We start from the raw sequence: 17275 nt of genomic DNA, 5'->3' as shown, positions 1-17275 counted from the left end.
AGTCAATTATTTTCTATCAAATATCAAATATTGTAAGGTAATGGGCGTAATTTTCTTGTCCTATGCCTTTCAAAAGAGTATGTTTGGTTCTCAAAAAGTATTAAGGAAAAAAAACAAAATGTTAAGGAAAATTATTTTATCATGTTTGGTTGTCTGAAAATAATATATAATTAAGATTAATTAGATATTTATATATTTTTAAATTATTTAATCTTTATATCAAATAATGAAAAAAAGTAATATGAATTTGAAGTAACATATAAAAATAATTTATTGATTTTAATTTTAATTTTTTTTTTATTTTATTTTTCCTTCTACTTTTCCTTTCTATATTATTTCCCTCACATTTTCCCTTACATTTTCTAGGAACCAAACAGAGCCTTAATGTTTATATGACTAGGGAAAATAAGTGAAATGAATTTGAAGAAGAGCGTAAAAATACTTTATCGACCTTTAATTTATTTTCTATTTTCTTTCGTTTTTTTCTTTCTGTCTACTTTTTTTCTCTATTTTATTTCTCCCACATTTCCCTCAAAATTTCTAAGAACCAAACATAACCATAAGATTTTTTAGAGGAATTTCTTAGAAAAACATGAACCTCAATTTATTTTTTTTAATTTGTAATTCTAAAATATAAGAAACAACTTTCTAAATTTAGAATCAAATGTACCCTAAATCATTTTTTGTATGATTCAAGCAACATTTTACAAAATTATTGATCATGAACCTTGAAAAAAAAATTCAATACACTTACTAATTACACGTATGTGCCTTTGAATTTAGCAAGTAGTCCTAAAATTCTAATCTTATAGTAAATCACTTCATCTTAAATGTTATTTTGAATTATTTCATCCCATTCTTTTATGCTATGTTTGGTTTTAACTAAATATTAAGAATTTTTTTTTCTATGTTTGGTTTTATTATAAAAATATTTAAAAAATCTAATATAATTAAAATTAGTTAAAATTTTATACATTTTTCAAATTATATAATATTTATTTAAAAATAAAATTAAATGAAATGATTTTAAACCAAGATATAAAAATAATTAATTGACTTTAAACTTATTTTTTATTTTTTTTCATTTCTTCTTTTTCCTCAAATTTTCAAAAAATCAAACATAACGTTAAAATTTAAATTTTTTTATGTAAATCAATTCAACTGGTAGGATTTGTTTTCTTTCATTTCAACCGCTAAATCAACATCACATTGATTTTTAAAAAATTAGATGATAGATCTTTGAATGCGACCCTATGTTTAGTTATTGGAAAATTCCAAAGAAAAAAAAATCAAATTATAAATTATTTTACATACTTTTTCAACTTTCGTTTATATAAAGATTAAATTATATATATATATATATATATATATATATATAATTTTATTTATTTATTTATTTATTGATGCTTTCTTGAAACCAAACATATTATAAAAGAAAAACAATTTAAAAGATTTATGGTTTTAAATTTATCAAATAATTTGCAGCTTTTTTATGGATGTAGTTCCCATGAGAATCTTCAAGAACCATCACCCACCTGGGTGTGGAGACAATGAAGATATACACACAAAAGTCCACAGAAAGCAGATGATTGGACCACAAAGAGAAGGTTTGAACAAAGCTGATTAGTCCAAGCCACCCTTCATTGCATAATACACCCCTTCCACGTGGACGGCTGTGATGCCCCAGGCCCACAATCATCCCATGGGTGCACAACCCCTTGAGAAAAAAGCCAAAAAGGTAGTGGGACCGGGGAGGCTTTAGATCTAGATGGTCAACAATACAGCAGAATCCAGTGGGCGAGAGACAGCTCTTTCACTATTTATACTCTGCAGTATTAGGTGAGGGTACCCTAATATTCCTCTGGGGTGTTCCCTAGATAAGGACATTTTGAAATTTTATTGATTTTTATTCTTTTTTTTTTTTGTCATTTTTTGACTTGGATTTTAGTGGGTATTTTAGGATTATAATAAATGGGTTGAAATTGTATAATTGTAAGAGTTGAATAATGTAATTTATTATTTAATTATTTTCTAGATGGGGTTGTTTTCATTCTCACAAGTCTAAATTTGTTTGAAATTTACATAAAAATAAATATTTTATATTTTATTTTAATATATAAAAATAAACTGGCAACATCAAAACATCAAGATATGATAAAAAAAAATCATCATCAATAAATAATTATTACAGAATCAAGATATTCGATGACAGTTAATAGTTATTTATATATCTCAATAAAATGGTATAATCGAAAGAAAAAATATAATAATTATGAAAATAGCAAGAAGCGTTTGAAATTGAAGTCATTTTTTAAAGTTTTCTAAACAAAATCAGTCATATGTATACTAATTTTGTTGAATAAACCTCTATTAAAATAGTTTTTGAAAGAACATGTTCAGAAGCATTGAGTGTATACAAGTCAAATGTTTCTTTTTCCGGAGTTTTTGAATACGTATTAATATAATACATATTCCTAGATACAATAAAAGCATGGAAAAAAAAATTGATAATGAAAACATGAAGTTGGTTTTTGTTGTCTATAGTGATGTGACTAAAGGTTATTAGCAGGATGATGATGATGATGATGATGATGATGATGATGATGATGATGATGAAATACATTAAATGTATTTTTGTTGGCTATAGTGATACGACTAAATATTATTAACGTGATGATGATGATAAACTTAATTGTGATTATGATGATGATAAACTTGATTGTGAGTGTAAGTGTTCAATTGTTAGAGGATCAAAGTTTAATAAGGACTCAAAAATAAAGTAAGGAAAAATAGAGGTTTAGTTGAAGAATAATTTGTTAAAAATAATAAATGCCATCGATTTTTCTATTTCAAACACATCTTCTCTTACTCAACCCTAAGAGTTTGAATCACAATGACACTTAAAATGTTCTTTGAATTGAGGTTCAACAAGTAGACGGTAATACATTCATCTTACAAAGAAACCATCTGATAAACATTCTAAAACAATATAAGATGAAAGTATCAAAACCATATTAATTACACATACAAGCAATAAAATGAATTTTAAGGTATATAAATATTGTATTTGTATAATATAAACACCCACTCACACGAAAGCAAATAAGAGCATTCATGATATTATTAAAGAAATAATAAGTTATAACATTATTATTAAAGATGACAATGAGGTGGGTTTATGACGAAACACTCATATCTCAATCCTATCCTAATTATTTAAACATATTCTCATCATCGTCTCCAAAAAAAAAAACTATAATTTATTTCAATGATATACATTTAAATAAATAAAAATATATATTTTTTATTAATTATATGTCTAAACAAAGTGGAGTAGGATGGACAAGGAAATACCTAAACTTACCTCAATCGAGTTTAAAACCTAAACCTACCTAAACTTATGTGAACCCGTTTATCATTTTTCCAAACTTGTTCCATCAAGAGTGGGATGAACATCCCAAAAAATCAACTCAGTGTCATTCCTAATTATGATTGTAAAGTTGAATGTATGCCATTGACTTTCATGACATGTTAAAGTAATTTGACTTTATAGGATAGTTAATGATTTGAAGTATGGACAAAAATATTTTCCAAATATTAAGTATGGTAATAAATCTAAGTATCACATTCATAAGTTTTAAGTCAATAATTTAAATATAATTTAATTTAAAATTAATTTAAATTATTAAATAATAAGTATTAAATTTTATTAAATATTCCTTTAATTATAGTTAAATTATCATAAATATAAGGTTGTTTTGTTTTTGTTTTCATTTTTATTTTTTTATGTCTAAAGGGTGTATTGCTAGTGAATTAGATTTTAAATTCCAATAAATATATTACCATTATTTAGTTTAATATATCACTGTCATTTAGCTTTTTAAGTATGGCTCTTTCCCTTGAGTAAAGATAGGTGTTTGGAAAAATTTTCAGCCTCATGGATAACTTACCGAGTATAAATAAATATATCATTGAAGCATTATCATAATGACAAAATTCTACATTTTCATAATTGCCATTCAATTTCCTTGTTAATAATTTAAAAATATTATTTTTAAAATTAAGTTATTAAAAAAATTAATACCTCAAATTTTAAAATTTCTGAAAATAAATCTTAAAGACATAAAATAAGTTTATAGTGTTTTTATTTCTTATATAAAAAATTTATTAATACATTTTTAAAGATAAAAAAACAAAAAACAAAAATATATCCAGACCCAACAATTAGAAAATTAATTTTTCATATGATTTAACAATTAAAAAAATTAATTTTTTCTTACTACTATTTTGATTCGATGTTTATTGAAAAGTACTATAAACTAAGCGATATCGCTTATACATTCAAGTTTTATTATTTTATAAATATCTTATATATAATTTCGAGATTTTATACGTTAATTTTATTTATTTATATTAATACCCTTCTTAAATAAGAGAAACATCCAAATTCACTGTTAAAAAATAGTAGACTTTGAATGATTCTTATTTAAACGTTGTTGTTCAAATCACTTTTTTTTTTCTTTTTTTTTTGTTGTGAACACGTTTTCTCAGGAAACAAGCAGGGTCTTTCCTTTTCTATCAATAGTCAAACCACAGAGAGAGAGATGGATGCAAGCTCAAGTTGACGAGAGATGGATGTCAGCTGAAGTTGATTTCTTCCATTTTGTTGTGCAAGAGAAACACCCAAACTCCAAGTGTCACCGTTTTCAAAGATTGCCGCCAAAATTGACTGGTTTTTAATGAAATCAGGTGGCCAAAATATTGGAATCTCTCAACCCTAAATGGCCCAAATTGGACGTCTATTTCATGTCAGTATGTCACCATCTCACAAAGGGTTGCATCATGATTGATTCTCTTTCTGGTTTTTTATTTTTATTTATTTTATAAATATGAAAATTATTTGATTTTGAATGGAATTACCCATCATTATCTTCATCATCATATTTAATAGATGTGAGAGTTACTGATTTATGATACAATTATTTTCTAAATGTGATTGATATTTACTTATCATTTTTGTTCTAAAATTTAAATAAATATAAAAATTATTTGATTTTTCATTTAATAAATCTATTCAATACACGTGAATAATGTTTATTTCGTACTTTTCTATCAACACTTTCTTAAAACAAAAGGAAAAAGAAAATGTACGTCTTGAAACTTTAAGACCCTTTCCACGATAGAGAGCACGCTTGAAAAGAAATAAAAGAGAAAAAATGATAAAAAGGTATATGAATTCTTTTTATAAAAAAGTTATATTATTTTTTTTTAATTTTTACCTAAAATTAGAATTTAAAATTATGAAAAATTTAAAATTACTTTTCTTAAAGAATTTGAGGGTTTGTTTAAAGACTATTTTTAAAAACTAATTCTTAAAATAAGACATTGTTTGCTTAAATTATTTTCATTTTCATCAACTTGGTTAATTATTTAACTTTTTCAACTATAAATCTAACCACCATAAGTTTGATACTATTTATAGAAGAAAGGTTCCAAAAGGGAGGCGGTCAAACGACTAGAAACAAAGAAACCAAAAAGACAAATGTGAACATGACAAAAGACAAATTCTAAGTTAATCAAACTACAACATGGTGCCAACATATGGGTGTAAATTTACTTAATTGAGGTTTTATCTACATAATTAATTATCATATTCCTAATAGCGTCGGGAAATTTTTACTAAATAGACCATTATGAATATATCATAAGTAAATCCTAATTATACGGTCAATGTCGGTGATCGATAGAGATTATGAATAGAACCATATAATAAAATTATCCACTAGTCAATTATTAATTTTTTTTAACTATATTATAAAATATACGCATATGAGGACCAAATAATTGCTTAACCTAAAATTCTCGTTGCGGTGGAGTCACAACTAATGCATTACAAAAAAAAAATGTAATTTTAATAACTCTTTAGTATGGGTAGGTGAGAAAATTTGATTTTAGAGGTAGTATGAAGATGTAAAATGTGGACTTTAATGGCTATTATTTAATTTTACTTAGTGTTGTTAGTAAGTTAATATGAACATAGCTTTTAGTCTACCAAACACACTAAAGTTAATTAAATAATATTTTTGGGTTGGAAATTATTGAACTTAAAAGATGGGAATATGGGTCCAAGGGAGCACTTTCATTTAAAGCAACTACGTATTACTTTAATAGTACCATAAACTAGGGTTTTGAAAGGGACAAGAATAGAATAATAAAGGCAAATGAGACAATTATTAACCTTTTTTTTAGTCCTTTGTTTTATAGTAATAGGACCATAGCCTTTGGATGATGAATATAAAATGACTTAGTTGAACATGGAAGCCACAATGAAATATAGAATCTTAAAGCTAAAATTTGTTTTATATCGTAATATATTCTAATGTCGATCTTAGTTATAGATTAGTAGGTTAATCCAACAAATCTTGTCTGCGCAATGGAAAAGGCCATTGATTTATCTCTTTATTGAATCAAATTGGCCAAAGGTGTGCTTTCATGAGCTCATGCTAAAGTTTTAATTAATTCCGACCATTTTTTTCTTTTTTCATTTTGTTGATAACTAAAGAACTTTTCATGGCTAAACCCTTCGAGGTATTGATCACTTTACAACAACTAGTATCAGGTAAATTCAAGGTATCATTAGTGACAAGATTTGAACTAAGGACCATGTGCCACTCATTAGAACCATATTTTCTAATGTCTGTCTTGATTAATTGGATTACCTTAATGAGTAATCAATTCTTACCAATATCCACGTCAGGAAATTAAGAATATAAATCCAATACCCCAAATAAGATGTCCAAATAAGAACATCCATGCTCAAACCAATAAACTAATAGAAAAAATATAAATGAGAGTAAGAATAATGTCACGAAATTTCTAGTTCAAAATTTGGAAGTTGATTTCTGTCCCTTATATGTTTGAAAAAATTTTAAGAATCGAATAAGATAAAACTTTAGTACTAGGCGTCGTATTGTAGAAATTTTTTTTATATCGTAATGTATAAAAAAGAAAAGGATGATCTTTAAAGTTTGATAAAAGTGAAAAAGATAAGAAGCAAAAATTTATTTATTTTGGCAACTGGATAACACCTTGGCCATGGAAGCAGCTTTAGAATCTAAAAGTATCCAAACAAAAGTTGTTTGCAAAAGTTGTTTCCTTTTCAATTGTGGCTCTCATTGGTACACATAATATTTTATGTTTTATTAAATTTAAAGAAAAATTGATTTAAATTTTTTAATATTATTATAATATTTTTAAAATAAAAAATAATAATAATAATTGTATAAGATATAAGAACTTTTATATACTTGTATCAAAGAAGTAAAAAATTTAAGGTATGAAAAGAAAATTTTCATCTCAATTTTTTTTAAATTTTTTTAAAAATAATTTTTAAAGATGTAAGATAAGTTTATATTTTTTATATAAAATATTAAATTTTTATATAAAAAATTATTTTTAAAAAATAAAATATTTACTCATTAACAAAGTCATTATCTGACATACACCTTCGTGTTGTCACAAAATAGTAAAATGATATTAATTTATGAAAGAAAAAGGTGCTAAAATAAGATAAAATATTATCTATCTTTAATGCTTTGTGCTTATTGATGGTGTGAAAAACATTTCCCTCTTGACATAATTGCATACACTATAAAGAATTTTTATTTAAGGAATTTAATATATTTTTAAATTTTAATGGAGAATATTATATGTCATCACTTGTTAATTTTATTATTATTATAATTATTAGCAAAATAAAAAGAAATAAGAGTTAGTGGTGGTCCTAATCTATCTCAATCAACTTTTCTATCTTTGCAATCCAATAATACAAGAGGGGTACCCTAACCAAAGGATTAAGTTAGCCATATGGAGTGAAAGACCTCCTTCCTTCGAATGGGAGAGCTTTTTTTTAGTGGAAAATGAAGAAGATTCCCTTAGTCTTTTTTTATTGAATGATTGTCTCGATCTAGATTCATCCTTGTTTAATCCACGTTATCATCATGTAAATAAATAAATAAAAAATCATATCTTTAAGAAAAAAATATTATATCTAGTGAGTGTTCAGAATTCTATAATGTTCATTGTATCATGTTCACTATCAACATGATTAATTATCTTATTCACAACATGTTTGGATTTGTTATTTAAACGGGATATGTCTGGATGGTAAGGGTGATGAAGTTTAACATGATTCGTAAATATGACACGAACTCAACCCACTTTTCGTGAGTTTGGATTGAGTATAAATGGGTTTAAGTTAAATTCGTATTAACCTACATAACTCGTTTAATAAATAAATAACTTTTTAATTAATTTGAATTATACAAATTTAACTTGGATTGATTCACCTAATAATTTCATTATTAACTTAATTATATTTTTAAGTTATTTAATCCATATTTGAATTATTTTAAATTTATTTTTGAATAAATAAATTAATTGAGTAATAAACATATTTAATTAAGACATTAATCATATGGACATGTATAAGACCTAGTTTAACTTGATTATTAAATGGGTTACACGATGTATTACTTGTTTTGATAATTATGTAAGATTTAGGTTTATATTTTTTTACATGATTATTATTCGTGTTGGGCTTGGGTTGAACTATATAGTAAAATACTTAAACTTCGATACAAGTTGAATACGACCCACCAACATAAATTGTCACCCCTATAAGATGGTAAAATTTTACAATCATCAATCATGTGTTAACAATATTTCCTTTTTAAGTTTTAATTTTAAAAATTAAAAATAATAATAACTTTTATATAAGAAGCAAAAAAACTCTTATAAGTTTATATAGAAAAAAATAATATTTTCAAAAATTATTTAAAATTTTGAGGTATAAGAAAATGTTATTATCTCAAATTAAAGCTTATATAATGTTATATTTTTTAAAATAGAATTTATTTCCACTTTTAAAATTTTAAAGATATAAAATAAAAAATATATTCAAACCCACGTGTTATTGTGTAATAATTATATTTATTTTTAATATTAGAGCCATCATCTCACTACTTTTATAAAGCGCATCACAAATAGTAATTCACTAAATTAAAAGTTGGGAGTAAAAATTGAGAAGATAAGATCAAAGCATTTATTCATCTGCATGAAAAATGTTTCACTTTCTAATTTTTAATTCAACTACTAATCATATAAATTGTAATTGCATCTACTATAAAGAAAATTTTATTTTATTTTTTCATAATTCTTATTAAATATTACAAAACATATATAAAAAATAAATGAGAGAACTTTTTATGTGGAAAATGAAGAAGATTCCCTTGGTCTTTTTTTATTGAATGATTGTCTCAATCTAGACTCATCCTCGTTTAATTCACGTTATCATCATGTAAATGAACAAAAAAAAATATAATATCCATAAGAAAAAAAATATTATATTTATCAAGTATTCTAAATTTTGTAATGTTCATTGTATCATATTCAATGATTAATTATCCTATTTATGAGCATGTCTGATTTATTGCTTAAACGGGATATGCCTAGATGATAAGGGTGGTGAAGTTTGACATGATTCATGATACGAACCTAACCCATTTTTCATGGGTTTGAGTTGAGTATAATTGAGTTTTGGTCAAATTCGTATTAACCTACATAATCCGTTTAATAAATAGATAATTTTTTAGTCAATCTTCATTACACGAATTTAAATTGAATTGACTCACCTAATAATTTCACTATTAACTTAATTATATCTTTAAGTTATTTAATCCATATTTGAATCATTTTAAATTTATAAATTTATTTTTAAATAAATAAGTTAATCAAATTATAAACATATTTGATTGAGATATTAATTATATGAACATATATAATATCTAACTTAACTTGATTATTAAATGGGTTAAATGAGTTGCATGATGTGTTACCTATTTAATAATTATATAGTATTTGTATTTATATTTTTAACATGATTATTCTTCATATCGGGTTTGGATTGAATTATATAATAGAATACTTAAACTTTAACACAAGATGAATGCAACCCATGGATACAAATTGTCACTCTATTGGATGGTAGGATCTTATGAACACTAATAATGCGTAAACAACATTTTCTTTATAATTTTTAATTTAAAATTTTAAAAATAATGATAACTTTGATATAAGAAGCAAGAAACTCTTACAAGTTTATATAGAAAAAAAATGATATTTTCAAAAATTATTTAAAATTTTGAGGTATTAAAAAATTTTATTATCTCAAATTTTTATATAATGTTCAATTTTTTTATATAGATTTTATTCCTATTTTTTAATTCTTAAAAATATAAAATAAAAAATATATTCAAACCCACGTGTTATTTGTGTAATATTTATATTTATTATTTTTATTTTTAACATTAGAGGCATCAATCCCACTCCTTTATAAAGCGCATCACAATTACAAATAGTAATTCAATAAAGCAAAAGTCGGGAGTAAAAATTGAGAAGATAAGATCAAGGCATTTATCCATGTCAGTAGTTGACTACTGCATGAAAAAAGTTTTACTTTCTAATTTTTAATTCAACTACTAATCATCTAAATTGTAATTACATCTACTATAAGAAAATTTAATATTATTTTTAATTTTTTTCATAATTCTTATTAAATATTACAAAATATATATATATAAATAAAGATATAAGATTTCGATATCTCATGGAATTTACAATCTCAATCATTAAAAATATATAGGTTATGTTTGATTCTCGAAAAAAAATGGTTTTTTCATGTTTAATTGTTATATGAAAAATATCAAAGAAAATCAAATGTAATTACAATTAATTAAAAATTTAAATATTTTAAAATTATTTAATCTTAATATTGATGAATTAAAATAAATAAAATAAATTTAAAATAATCTTCTATTTTTCATTTGTATTTTATTTCCCTTACATTTTTCTTCGAGAACCAAACATAGTCATAATAAAATTTAAACCATGGAAAAACACGAGTATGATTCCATCATAAGAGTTGCAAAATTTTTTTGATAGGTATTCTACTTCTAAATTTTATTTTTTTTTGTTAAAAGAATCTTTTACTAGTTGCTTGACACAAATAAATACGGGTTCTACTTTTAATAATAATATGCTATTGGGTGGTGCTTCCTCTTACGGATCAAATCACTATGTTGTTTTAAGAAGAAGATCTTATAAACATCATACCAAATCCCATCAATCGAATCAGAGTAACACACGCGTAAATCAAATACAAATAATTAAACCAAATTAAAAAATGCGGTGCATTGTAGACTTGTAGTTGATTTATTTATTTATTTTAATAAATGTCAATTCAATAACTTAACAAAGACTCTATAGTAATAACTTGTGGAAGAGAAGGTGATGAGAATAAAATAAGGCATGATGAATATTGATCATGTCGGTAGAAAAAATTTCCTTCCTAATTTTTAATGCTAGCCTGCAATGTCAAATTTTTTTTAGTCAATAGTGGCTTTCCTCCTCACCTTCCTCCACTTTCTAACTAACCAAACAGGGCAAAATAGCTCGTCTACCAATTTTGTCAAAGAATTTATTGTTGACTTGGCTACGTCTCCACTAAAACTTTTTATCATGTGTTTCCTTGACTCCACCCCTCTGTCTCTCACATTGCTTTTTCTTCCCTCTGTACGCGTTTGACAAACCCAAGTTGGTGGGAGTGCCTCTAATCTTTGAACTCTGAAACCAAGCCCACACTTCTCATAATCCGCCCACTGGTTTCTCTCTCTCTCTCTAAATCTTCTTCAATATATATACCCCTTTCCACCCCTCTTCAATTTTCTCATCCAAACATCCTCCAATCCTTCTTCACTTTTCTTCTTACTTTCCCTTATTTTCTCTCCAAGTTCCCGGCCTCTTCGCGCCGGGATTCGGTTACTTCATCACTTTCTCGTCCAATTTTCTCGGGAAACTTTCTTACCACCACCTACTCCTATCTTTTCGCAGCTGGAAGGACCATATTACCCAACTGAGATAAGTAAACTTGGTTTACTGTTGAGGGTAATATTGTCATTTCACAAGTAGACAGCCGTTCTTTTACACTCATCGTCCATCGAGCTGGTAGGAAAAGAAGAAAAGAAGGCTGAGAAAGTCAAATGGAGATCCAGGAAAACCACGATCAAGCTTCGTCGGAGACGGAGAGCGTCCGGAGCGGCCGGGTGGGTTTCAGCGGCCCATTAAGTGGTCCATCAAGCGGCCCTCCGAGCGGTCCATTGCTTGGTAACAAAAAGGGCAGCAAAAAGAGCGCGAGATTCAAAAGCGAAGAGTACGTCGAAATTACCCTCGACGTCCGTGATGACTCAGTTTCCGTCCAAAACATCAGGGGCGGAGATCTAGAAACTTCCATGCTCGCCAGCCGCCTCGAGAGGCAGCGCCCCTCCCTCGGTTCCCAGCTCTCCTTCCGGATCCGACAGGTCTCCCAAGAGCTGAAGCGCATCACCTCCTCCTCCTCAAAGAGGTTCAACAAGGATGACCGGAGCAAGTCCAGCGCCACCCGCGCCCTTAAAGGACTCCAGTTCATGACCAAGAACGTCGGAAACGAAGGCTGGTCGGCGATTGAAAAGCGGTTCGATCAATTATCCGTCAACGGCGCCCTCCCCAAATCCAGCTTCGGCCAATGTATAGGTAATTAACACAAAATATTTCTCTAAAACTATGCAAATTTTTCTCATGTTTCGATCGTTAATTTTATCGGTCTTATTCCTATCAGGAATGAAGGATTCGAAGGAATTCGCGAGCGAGTTGTTCGACGCGTTGGCTCGCCGGAGAGGGATTACATCGAATTCGATCACCAGGGCGGAGTTGAGAGAGTTTTGGGAGCAGATCACCGATCAAAGCTTCGATGCCAGGCTGCAGACCTTCTTCGACATGTAAAATTTTCTGCCCTTGTTTACCATAATGCCCTTCTCTTAACCAAAATAATATGTTATAATCATTATTTAAGCATGGGTAGAATAGGAAACTACATTTCATGACACGTAAACAGTTTAGTAGACCCATGCAAACAATTAAACCATTTTCCGGTACGGCAATGCATGCATCCTCTTAAAATTTAATTTTCTCTTTCGAAAAAAAATCGTATCTAACGGTCTTGATTTATCAAGACACAATAAGACTACCCTCTCTTGATTTATGAACTATTCCTGGAAATAAGACTATGATTCTCAGTGCCAAGAAATCAATAAAAAATAGACTTTGTTTGACAAATTCATTTTACTTATTTTTATTTTTTTATATAAAAATTAAATAATTTAAAAATATATAAATTTTTAATTATATTTGATTTTTTTCTTTATCATATTAAAATCATTTTTTTTTAGTAATTTTTCATTTTCTTCCTACTTTTTAGGAATCAAACATAACTTAAGCTCGAATAGACGTGATCTTTGATTCCAATTATATTTGTCCACATTTTTTAATAACTAAACACGGTATTAACCTTCAATTTTTGGTCGTCGCAACTGTTTTTTGATGAAGAAATCATAGATTCCCTTTAATGTCAATGATTTACGGGTTTTATAATATATTATTGAAGAGATAAGAACAAGATTGAGAGAGTTAGGTGAGCTGCCCTTTAAATTTTGTCAAAGGGCTTGATATTTCTTTCTAGATAGAAAGCATGATAGTGGTAGTAGATATTTGAATCTTAAAAATGATTGTTTTTTTTTTCAAAAGTGTCACGGGCTTTGAATTCATGGCTGGCTTTATTCAATTATAGACACCCAGAATTATTATTTTATTTTTATTTTTATTTTTTAATTTGGGAGTGAATATTTATCCACAGGGTGGACAAGGATGATGACGGACGCATCACTGAAGGTGAAGTCAAAGAGGTGAAGAGAAAGAGTTGAAATTAGAAGCAATTTATTCTTAGTTCTTTGTTTTATGTGGAAAATTTTAATTATTTATTTAATTTTTTAATTGAATTTTGTAGATTATCACGCTAAGTGCTTCTGCGAATAAGCTGTCCAAGATCCAAGAACGTGCTGATGAATATGCTGCTCTAATCATGGAAGAGCTTGATCCTGATAACCTTGGATACATTGAGGTATGCATCCAAACACCACCACTGATATCTCGGCCTAGGTTTGGGCCCATTGGGCCCATTCAGCCAACAAAGTCTAATTTCCTTTCGGTATGGTACAATTTGGGCCATCAGCCCAAAATGGGCCCTGCAAAAATGGTGATGTTCTGAAAATGCTTTTTATGTTTGGTATATGCAGTTACACAACTTGGAACTGCTGCTTCTGCAAGCCCCAAACCCATCAACAAACCTCACTACAAATAGTAGAATTTTGAGCCAGCTGCTCAGCCAAAAGCTAGTGCCAACCAAGGAGCCAAACCCCATCAAGAGATGCTTCAGGGGGATTGAGTACTTCATCGAGGACAACTGGAAGAGAATCTGGGTGGTGCTACTATGGCTTGCCATCTGTGCAGGGCTGTTCACCTGGAAATTCATTCAGTATAAGAACCGGGCTGTGTTCGAGGTCATGGGGTACTGTGTCACAGCAGCCAAGGGCGCTGCTGAGACGCTCAAGTTCAACATGGCTCTCATCCTCTTCCCCGTCTGCAGAAACACCATTACATGGCTCAGGAGCAGGACCAAGCTGGGGATGGCTGTTCCCTTTGATGACAATATCAATTTCCACAAGGTAAGATAATACAAATAGTATAACTAAATTCTTTAGTCTTATTTCATCCTACATATTTTGACTGGTGTTGAATCAATTTCTCCAGGTAATTGCTTTTGGAATAGCCCTTGGGGTTGGAGTGCATGCAATTGCACATTTAACATGCGACTTCCCTCGTCTGCTACATGCTACCGAGGAACAGTACGAGCCAATGGAGAAATATTTTGGTCATGACCAACCTCGCAGCTACTGGTGGTTTGTGAAGGGCACTGAGGGTTGGACTGGTGTGGTAATGGTGGTGCTTATGGCTATAGCTTACATATTAGCTCAACCTTGGTTCCGCCGCAACAGGCTCAATCTTCCGAAAACCCTAAAGAGGCTAACTGGATTCAATGCCTTCTGGTACTCCCACCACTTATTTATCATTGTCTATGTTCTCTTCGTCATCCATGGCTATTACCTCTACCTCACCAAGAAGTGGTACAAGAAAACAGTAAGTGTCTCATAAACTCGAGTATCAGTAGTTTCTAGCCTTCGAGGACATCATCAGGAATTTCATCTAATCTATTGTACTGAATTGTTGCAGACATGGATGTATCTAGCTGTTCCAATTATCTTATATGCATGCGAAAGATTAATTCGGGCATTCAGGTCTGGCTACAAAAGCGTGCGGATCTTGAAGGTACATTACACTAAGCTCATGACCAAACCCCATAAAGAAATCATATATTTCAAAAGCCAAACGAGTCCTAACTTTTCTTCCTAAATTTACAGGTTGCAGTATATCCTGGAAATGTATTGGCGCTGCATATGTCGAAACCTCAAGGATTCAAATACACTAGTGGGCAGTATATGTTTGTAAATTGCTCTGCTGTCTCTGCATTTCAATGGTACGTACCTAAGAAAGAAATCAGTCTCCCTATTAGTTATATTCTATGGTAACAACATACACAAATAACTGATGGTGATGATACAATGTGTTTTAGGCATCCCTTCTCTATTACTTCCGCGCCTGGAGACGAATATCTAAGCATCTATATTCGCACCTTGGGTGACTGGACATCGCAGCTGAAAACCGTCTTCTCCAAGGTACTTCACTTCTTCCATGGAATGAGGCAATTAAATTTTCAACAAAATCATTGTTCCTGAGCCGAAATTTTTTCTTTTGGTTCTCTATAATAACTTGTGTTTTCTTTGGCATACAAATATAGGCATGTCAGCCTTCAAATGAGAATCAAAGTGGTCTCCTAAGAGCTGATATGATGAAAGGCGAAAACAAGCCCAGGTATGCATTTTTTCTTTTGTTCATCTTTTCTCTTTTGGGTTGAATTTTTGTGTGTTTTCCCATAAATGGACTTGTAATCTGACACATTCATGGGCATATAACAGATTACCCAAGCTCTTGATCGATGGCCCCTATGGAGCTCCGGCACAGGACTACAAGAAATACGATGTTGTCCTCCTCGTCGGTCTTGGGATCGGTGCAACTCCTTTAATTAGCATAGTTAAAGATGTGCTTAACAACGTCAAGCAATACCAAGAACTTGAAGAAGGCATGACAGAGAGCAATGGAGAAAGAGGGAACGCAAGAAAACCTTTTGCCACAAGACGAGCCTACTTCTACTGGGTCACTCGCGAGCAGGGCTCATTCGAGTGGTTCAGGAGTGTGATGAATGAGGTGACGGAGAACGACAAAGACGGTGTGATCGAGCTTCACAACTACTGCACCAGCGTCTATGAAGAAGGAGACGCTCGGTCTGCCCTCATTGCAATGCTTCAATCACTCCATCACGCCAAAAATGGCGTCGATATAGTTTCAGGGACTCGGGTTAAAACACATTTTGCTAGACCCAACTGGCGAAACGTCTTCAAGCGTGTTGCACTCAACCATGCCAATCAAAGAGTTGGTAAGCATTGTCTATCCTCAAGCTTAATTCAATCATTCTATATGATCAAAATCATACGATTTGAGCTAATTCTAACTTTTTACATCTATAACAGGAGTGTTCTACTGCGGTGCACCTACACTGACCGGAGAGCTAAAGAGGCTAGCCCTGGACTTTTCCCGGAAAACAAGCACCAAATTTGATTTCCACAAGGAGAACTTCTAAATTGTTTTGATTATTAGTTCTTCATCTCACTGTAATCCATGCAATGTCTTTTTTTTATATCTTAATTTTGGTATAGATATGGTTCTCAGAAGAAATAGAGCTGTAATATATATGTATTTTTACAGATTTGTATTCTTTTTACATCAAGCATTAGAAATCATTCAGATGAAAATTCTTGTAATCAAGTATCTTCGAATTAGGGCAAATTGTGAGAATAATATCAATTTTTTCTTTGTACTATCAATAAGAGATATCCCAAGATTCACAATATGAAGTGACTCAGAGAAAAAAAGCTCACAACATGGGAGTGTTTAGCCACAGGAGCAGCAATATATTCATGGGAGCAGTGTGGAATCGTGGATTCACATGGCTCTAGTTTGGTTGCTGAGAAAGTATAGGAAAAACAAAGAAAATATCAAATCTAACATCATTGAGTGTACTTGAGTTTCTAAAAAAAACGAAGAAATTAATAAAAGAAGTGAAACAATGAAAGAAAAAGACCTCTAGATTCAGCACATGCATCCAAACAAA

At 29.6% G+C, this 17275-nt stretch overlaps 1 protein-coding gene across 1 annotated transcript; it reads left to right on the top strand.

Annotated features, from left to right (window-relative positions):
- The first annotated feature begins 11610 nt into the window (after positions 1 to 11610).
- On the top strand, positions 11611 to 17014 carry LOC100261299 (respiratory burst oxidase homolog protein B). The gene is made up of 12 exons (XM_002283852.4): positions 11611 to 12627; positions 12713 to 12872; positions 13787 to 13835; positions 13937 to 14050; positions 14226 to 14654; positions 14740 to 15126; positions 15220 to 15315; positions 15408 to 15523; positions 15620 to 15722; positions 15845 to 15918; positions 16023 to 16540; positions 16635 to 17014. The coding sequence occupies exons 1-12, from the start codon at positions 12099 to 12101 to the stop codon at positions 16742 to 16744; spliced, it is 2685 nt and encodes an 894-aa protein (XP_002283888.1). The 5' UTR covers positions 11611 to 12098; the 3' UTR covers positions 16745 to 17014.
- Positions 17015 to 17275: the final 261 nt, after the last annotated feature.

This window comes from Vitis vinifera, chromosome 14 (assembly GCF_030704535.1).
Source record: "Vitis vinifera cultivar Pinot Noir 40024 chromosome 14, ASM3070453v1".
In the NCBI taxonomy this organism is placed as follows: Eukaryota; Viridiplantae; Streptophyta; class Magnoliopsida; order Vitales; family Vitaceae; genus Vitis; species Vitis vinifera.
The sequence above is the reverse complement of the archived record's forward strand: the minus strand, read 5'-3'. Positions and strand labels throughout refer to the sequence as shown.